The following is a 7,754-nucleotide window of genomic DNA, read 5'->3' on the forward strand; positions in this document are numbered from 1 at the left end:
GGCCCCTCCCAGGTGCTGCTGCTGTCCCTTCCTGCCTTGTCCCCTTCAGGTCCTGGGCTGCCTCTGGCTGGGCCCTACCAGCTGTTGAGCCTTCGTTGTGCTAGTGGATGTCCCTCCATGTAGTCAGAGCTCCGGGGCTGTCCCTGTCCCTCAGCACCTGCTTGTGCCTTCCTCTCAAATGCTCCAAAAGCAGACCCTTGCATCTGATCCACTCTGAGACAACACTTCAGCATCTTCCTCTGCTAAAAGACAGAGCAAAGGAGCATAGTTCCTTGGTCACGGCTTTTCTGTGCTGCTATTACCATGTTGCAGGGCCTTGCCAGCTGAGGTGGCAACACAGGCCCCTCACACTGGCAAAGTCCTGTTGTCCCCGGCTCTTGTGGCCCAGAAGATGCTGAAGTGTGTGGGACTACATTTCCAATGCTGGGTGCTGAGGCAAGAAGGCTGCGATGCCTGCAGTCTGAGAGTCCCTCAGGGATGGTTCAGGTAGGAATGTTCCTGATACCCACCTGGGGCACACTTACTACCCAGACAGCTGCCTGTGGGGCAGTCCAGTGCCACCAGCTGACTAACCCTCCACAGAAGCTCACTGTGCAGACTGGTCCCTCCACTGTCCCCCCGTTAGAAGAGACACAGGCCTGTCCTGGGCCCTTTATTAAATGTGGCACAGCAGATGTGCTGAATTAATCACTTCTCCTCTGCCTTTGGCCAAGCCCCCAAGCACTAGCTGGCAGCCATTCTGCAAACCCTTTTAACACACATTAGGTGCTAGGAAAGCAGCCTGCACACTGCAGCTCTGTGTACCCTCAGGGTAATCCCAGGACTGTGGGGACTGAGGCAGGCACTGGGAATTACAGAGGCTATAGTCATCAGCTGAGCAACATGTGGGCCCTGACTGACACAGGCCAGAGCAAAAGGCTTCTAAGGGACAGAGTATCCCAGGGTAGACAACTGCAAAAGCTGCTCTTTCTGGCAGAGAGAGACCTGCTGGCAATCAGATACAAGGGATCCCATGTAAAGAGGCAGAGGCTCTTCAACTCAGTTCTCTCCATTCAGTCAGTTTATTCGAGAGACAAATCCGCTCCAAGCAGATGGGCCAGGCATGGCCAACACGAGCAGGTTGTCGGTCAGCCTCAGCGCCTTGACATGTGAGACAGTGCTCTCCAAAAATCCACTACGCTGCCTGGCTTTATTATAGCACAGCTGTACAAAAGAAGAAAAAATCAAGTGCTTCTAAAAAGAAGTTGCCCCATCACCATCACTGCAGCCACAGAATGGTCCAGAGAATTAGGTGGCCAGGGTCTCCCTACACATTTAGTGTCCATCATTCACGCCTAGATCTGTTAAAAATTGCATACAACCCCCTCCCCGCTCTGCAGAACAGGAACTTCGCATTTATGATTTAACTGAAAATTAGATGTTATCAACATCCCTCCCCCAGCCTGCTTGCCCTCCTTAGGAATGTCCAGCCATGATTTGAGCAGAGAGTAATCATCTTCTTTTCTTATCAGCCCCAGTTGTAGAAATAGATTTTCTGCCAAGCAGGCAAGTAATCCATCAGTGGCCCTGAAACAAGAGAACAGAGGGATCATACATGGAGAAAGGCAACAATTTAAAGTTGTGTGTCTGTGGGGTATATCCCCCACTTCTCATTATGATCCAAACAACCCCAAATCTCCATTTACAAAACTCAGATGAACCCAAGAATAGAACAGTTATTTCTGCCAAGATGTAAGGCAAAACTTCAATGTGGTGCTAGAGATCAGAGCAGGACCAAGAGGGGTGTGAAACACTGCCAGCATGGCCATGATGTGGGACACCAACCACTCCCTCAGAGCTGACATGTTCAAACTACAGTGGGAAAGGGTGCAATGTGCAAGGGGAAAACCCACATCAGAGAGTCAGGAGAATGCTGCTTTGACAGGGAAGAAGGAAGATAACGCAGCAATAGTGAGCAGGTGCAAACAGAAGCATCTGCTGTAGAGCGAAAATGCTTACATTGCACAAAGCTTAATGTAGGCTCCAAAGCCTCTCTGAAATCACTGACTGGAGGAAGTGGCTCCTGTGCGAGCCAGCTTTGTGATCTCCCCAAAGAAAGGGCAATCTCATGATGCCAGGCTGATGTAATGTCACATCACTGCCATGAATCACTCCACAAAAGGATTAACATTATCAGGGCAAGAGTGGAGGGAAATGAAATGCTGGCCTATAATAAAGGGATCCTCTGGTGAAGAACCAGAACACAGACCTGATTTGGCCCTTTGACTTACAGTCAGTTTCTGCCTGGTTCAATACTTCCAGGCTCCCATGTACCCCTCATGCTCACACTGCAGACTAGGGATCAAGGAAAAGAGTTCAGAACAGGGCTGCAAAGCTGGGACCCTGGTGTACCAGCTGAGATGCAGAAAGGAAGCCCAGGAGAACAGGCCTAGGTGGCAGACACCGAGCTCCGCAGCCTCAGGGCACACAAAGGTTTACTACTGTCATCAAGCCAGGAAGCAATTATCTTTTCCTTCAGCATCTAAAAATTACTCAAGCATTAACACGGGGTGCTCTAGTGCTAACCTCTCTAGCGACTTCCCAATTCCTTGCCCAGATTGGAAACCAATTGACAAATGTTCCTAACTGCCCTCATTTTTCTTCACCAGACAGAAATGGGGATATAACAGTGGGACCTGCTTACGTGTGATGAAGCCAACTCCAGGCACATAATCAGCCAACAAGCGCAGGAGAAGGAGGATCCTGCCCCTAGAAAGGGAGAGAATATGAACAAGTCCAGCTGGACATCTTCTGCCCCAGCTGCTGAACACACGAGCAGCAATGGCAGCTGTTACACAAAGGCTCAGATTAACCTGGTCACAGGCACCCACACATCTTCAGATCTACTCACCCAGTCCCCTGACGCTATTTCAGTTAAAAGGGAAATTTTCAGCAAAAGCCCAGCAAGGGCGCCTTACTCTGAGTATCGGTCATAGAAAGGAGATCTCAGCAGGTAGTACAGCAGTAGGATGGTTCGTCGCCTCAGCTCCGCCCGCTCTCGCCTGTTCAGGTCTTTCAGATCACTCAGCAAACTCAGACTGGAAGGGGGAGGGCAGAGAGCTAAGTCACAGCAAAAGCAGCCAGCAGGGAAAAGAAAGCAGGTGTCTAAAGCCCTCCATTCTCAGCTCCACGCAGAGCAGCCCGCACCAGCTCAGAAGAGAGAGCACTGTAGGTGTTGTAGAAGATGTGTCAATCTCCAAGCTAAAGACCATTCCAGGTGCATATTTCTCTCAGTAGGGCCTGCCCAGGACTGGGGAATGGGGAAGTGTGATGCCCAGCTACCACCAAACCAAGCACCAGAAACACTCTTCATCAGACTGACCTGGAGATGTCCAGGACTGCCGAGAGGAGCCAGGGCTTCCATGATCTCTGGCCCCACACTCCTAAACTCAGAACTAGGAACACACAGTCAAGGAATGAAAAGATGAGAGATTCCAAGAGGCATGCAGAGAAGTGACCCCCTGCGTACCCACAAAGTTCTGCCAAGCGCAGGTGAATACACCCTAAGGCAGGGCTGGGAGCCCCGGGGAAAAGGGCTGGAGGACTTGCACCCACAGCTCTAGTGGCTGATGCCAGCCACCAAAGTGTAAGAACGGGAAGAGATCCGAGTCCAGTGCCCAAGCAGAGCCACGCGGGGAGCGGAGCCAGCGAGGCACTGCCCTGCACCCGGGCCGAGCCCGCAGCACCCTCTGCTGGCACCCACGAGCGCTGGGAGCTCGCACAGAGAAGGGCAGGATACGGTGGAGCAGGGGGCGGGTAATGTAGATGGATTCTGCGATGGTTTCTTGGAGACCCAGAGGAGTGGGAAGCTGGTTCATCTCCTCCGCTCTTCGGTTCTGCGATTCCTCTCTCTGCTGGGGGGAGCCCCAGTGCCGTGACTGCAGGGATGGGGCTGAAACAAGCAGGTCTGGTTACTAACACAAATAAATGCTTTGTCCCAGCTGGAAACTGCATATCACATGACTGCTAGCTCACTCCACCTGGCCCTGGAGCCCTTCACCCCTGCCCTCGGTGGGATGGGGAGAAGAATCAGAAAAAGGTAAAACTCCTTCATTAACATAGAACAGTTTAGTAATTGAAATAAAGTAAAACAACAAAAATAATAACAATAATGAATAGTAACCGTAATGAAAAGGAAGACAACAAAACCCAAGAAACACAAGTGATGTACCACCGCTCACCATCCTCAGACTGATGCCATCCCATTCCCAAACAGCGACTGGCCCCTCCCAGCCAACTTCTGCAGTTTATACAGTGGGCATGACATTCCATGGTATGGAAGGTCCCTTTGGCCAGCTCAGGTCACCCATCCTGGCCATGCTCCCTCCCAGCTTTTCTGGACACCTTCCAGATGGACAGGACAAACCAGGACACCTTCCTATCATGTTTCCCTGCTTTCTGCACTGTGAGGGTGTGAAAGAGGAAAGCTTGCAGAGGTACTTGTAAGATCCATGCTCCTCAAAGCATGACCATGATGAAGAGCTGTCTCTGTTGCACAGCTCACTTGGGAAAACACAATTTAGTGCTAGTCTTGCAGTACATCTCTGGTTGCTTTGATACCCCTACCTATCCACAGTGGGGCCAGTCAGTGGCAAGATATGTCCCAATACAAGGTTCTACCCTTTACTGCTCACACCCATGTAATCTATGAAGACACCGAGCAGGAACAGCTCAGGCTGAAAAACAGGTTTAATTACTTACTGCTCTGTAGAGAGCGCACAACACGGCTGGAACGCCTGCCAACATAGGTCTGATCCTTCCCTGAGGAGTTGTCTTCCATGCCTGCAGAAGGAAACAGTCACAGGGGTCAGGCTTCAAAGCAATACGCTTCACACCCCAGAGCTGCCACCAAGAAGAGCAGATTGAAAGGCTGATTTAGTGCAAACGGGACCATTCTGCGGGGGCTAACAGTAGGTAGTAGGGTAAAAAGGTAAATCTGCCTGACATTGCCCAGGTCTAGGGCCTCTTTCCTCATCACTAGACCAGGGCACGTGCAGGCTGACTCGTGGTTCAGCCAGAAATTCCCAGCTTGGACTTTTCCATCCCCTCCTTCCAGATAGTAGGACAACCCTGCCACTAAGCTAACTCATCCTCTGCAAAGGGTGGAAAGTTGAACACAGCTCAGCCTTGAGTACAGACACCTTATGGTTCCCTATGCTGCACAAGCCACCGCTCTGATGAGTAATTCTAGCAGGACAAGACATGTGGCTCAGTAAGGCACCAAGCCAATGATGAGAACACCACGGGCTCACCTTGAGGGTGGAGAGGCTGTTGCTTCTCCCTGTTCAGTGGCACAATAGGAGGAGACATCTGGATGCCAGCTTTGTACCACAGCAGGAGCAGGAGACGAAGGATGGCTCTGTGAACAGACATGTGGAAGTCTTCAATACCACACTATGGAGCTGGGTTCCTGTTACATTGGAGAGATGGCTTCTACAGAAGAGGGAAACACTCAGGTCTCCTCAGAGCAACTGGCAAGGTGAGAGGCGTAAGTGCTCCCTTCTGTGACACTGAGTCCAGTACACCGTGGGGCTCCAAATTCCCCCAGCCTAAGGGACTGGCAGCTCAGTCCTGTGTGGGATTTTTTGGAGTGCCCTCCAGGTCCCCTTTCCGAGCGCACGCTGCCCCTTCCCCTATGCCCGCAGCACTTACTTAGCCAGCTGGATGAGGACAATGATGGTCCACCGGCCCATCTCCCCCCACACCCTGGCTGTCCCCATCTCTGCAAAGACCTCCACGCATTCTAGTACACTCAGCCAGGTCAGCAGCTTCTGCTGGGGCAGCGACTGCAAAACACAGAGGGGAGGAGGGGGACAGGATGCAGGTTCTGCTTGGGAGTTAAAGATTGCAGAAACACAGCCCAGTCTGGTGGGACCCTCAGAAATAAGCACCAGATGGCCTTGGAAGTCACAGCTCCAGAAACAAAAAGCAGTGTCTTCACTGTGGCTGGAGCCTACACACAAGCCCACCTCTAAGAAGGGGCAGACTGAGACATCACAGTATCACATGGAGTTTCTACTCCAAAAACAGGGAGAACATCACATCTGTGTTTTATATTGCCTCTACCCTAACTGACACAGCAGGATAGCCTCCTGGGTTGTGGCACTGTGCCTGAGCTCCACAGCAAAACCCTCCCCTCCTCCTCATCCCAGAGCTGAGACACAAGACAACCTCCTCTCTGGACAGAGCTGATGAGGGAGTGTACTTAGAATAGAGGGAAGGGAACCCAGAGTCCACAGCTACAACAGAGTGAATGCTTGCTGAACACAGCATCAGACTAGATTTCCGGCATGAACCCCAAGGCAGTGAGTTCTCTTCCAGTCTAGGTCTCTGCTATCTACATGGGAACACGTGTCAACCACAGGGTTTGATCCACTGAGAAGCATCAATAAAGACAATACAGGTGAAATTCTATTCAATTTTAACCAGGGAAGCAAATCTTGGGCATTTCTGTTTGTTACACGCCTGATGCTCCATTCAGGGAGCTGCCGACACCCAACCCACACACTGGGCAGGTTTCTAACAGAAGAGCCTTGTCTGGAAAACAACCTCTTCCCCATTCCCCAAAGGGTTTAACAATGCTGGGAGCCGGCCTGGGGCTCATGCAAGATAGACGTAGTACCAAAGCGCTTACATTTGTTTTACTCAATACACTATGCAAAGGAAGAGTCTGACAGATGGTATCAAGAGCTTCAGTGCTCCACAGCCACTGCTGTGAAAACACCAATGGTTTATTCATCAACACCTCTACCTAGTTCAAGTTCTGAGCTTCTCAAAAAAACCTGTGGAGCTTCTGGTGCAAGTCAGGGCCTAGTTTCTGTGGTCAAGGGAGTGCTCTGGCCACGTCTCCAAGCCAGGAGCTAAGGGACAGGGCTGCTATTTTACTTTCATTCAGAGGTTGCCTCTGGCTTCTCCATACCTGACCACAAAGAGAGGCCACAGCAAAGACCTGTTAAGTTTCTACAGACACTCCCTGAAAGCTCCTGCAAGGAAGAAAGCATGTGTCCCAAATCCTCCTCCCACACGCTCCAGCCTTACCACTGGCAGGCTTTCCTGCAGGTCCTTTCGGAGAATCCAGTCGTTTAACAGCACTAGGAGGTTGGAGGCAGAGTACACTGGAAAAGTAAGAGAACAGTGCAGAATGGATGCACAGAAAGTAAGCCAAATCGGTCCAGCTGTCTCTGTCCCCGACACGGGATGAGGGAAGAAGGGCAGCAGGATGTGCAGACTCCTCCTAGGAGCTGCCCGGGAATGCATGGACAAAAGCAGGGCTCGGGGAGCAAGACCCGCATGCACCCGGGCAAGGGCACAGCACCGGCACCGACCCGCTGCCCACCTACCCAGCTCCGACAGCGCGTGCGAGTCCGAGAAGCGACCTGCGAAGGGAAGAGAGCGGCTACAGCGAGCGCACGGAGCCGGGGGAGCCCCCACTCCCCACTGGGTCCCGGTGCCCGCACGCCCCCGGCCCAGACCCCGGCCGGAGGGAGGAAGGTTCGCACGCCTCCCCGCTCCCGCACCTGGCAGCAGGTAGGACAGGCCCCGCACGGTGCCCTCCAGCTGGGCCGTGGCGGCCGGGTGCCGCCTCACGTACTCCTGGTAGCGCTGGCACAGCAGGCGCAGCCGCCACCCCGGGCCGGCTCCGCGGGCACGGGCCGAGGCCGCCGCCGCCGCCGCCGCCATGGTGCCGCCGCCGCGCTGCTTCCGGGGCCGCCCCC

The 7,754-nt window shown here is 52.8% G+C and overlaps 1 protein-coding gene and 1 long non-coding RNA gene across 2 annotated transcripts; one reads left to right on the top strand and one right to left on the bottom strand.

Moving 5' to 3' along the window:
* The first annotated feature begins 21 nt into the window (after window positions 1-21).
* On the top strand, window positions 22-3,338 carry LOC137475821 (uncharacterized). The gene is made up of 2 exons (XR_011000087.1): window positions 22-486; window positions 2,649-3,338. It is a non-coding gene; the product is annotated as an uncharacterized lncRNA (long non-coding RNA).
* PEX16 (peroxisomal biogenesis factor 16) lies at window positions 1,031-7,752 on the bottom strand. Its single transcript, XM_068193529.1, has 11 exons — window positions 7,557-7,752; window positions 7,380-7,415; window positions 7,078-7,154; window positions 5,692-5,825; window positions 5,292-5,398; window positions 4,741-4,821; window positions 3,779-3,931; window positions 3,362-3,434; window positions 2,958-3,077; window positions 2,684-2,748; window positions 1,031-1,566 (listed from the first exon to the last, which is right to left on the bottom strand). The coding sequence occupies exons 1-11, from the start codon at window positions 7,717-7,719 to the stop codon at window positions 1,508-1,510; spliced, it is 1,068 nt and encodes a 355-aa protein (XP_068049630.1). The 5' UTR covers window positions 7,720-7,752; the 3' UTR covers window positions 1,031-1,507.
* Window positions 7,753-7,754: the final 2 nt, after the last annotated feature.

The sequence above is a fragment of the Anomalospiza imberbis genome, chromosome 6 (assembly GCF_031753505.1).
Source record: "Anomalospiza imberbis isolate Cuckoo-Finch-1a 21T00152 chromosome 6, ASM3175350v1, whole genome shotgun sequence".
NCBI lineage: Eukaryota > Metazoa > Chordata > Aves > Passeriformes > Viduidae > Anomalospiza > Anomalospiza imberbis.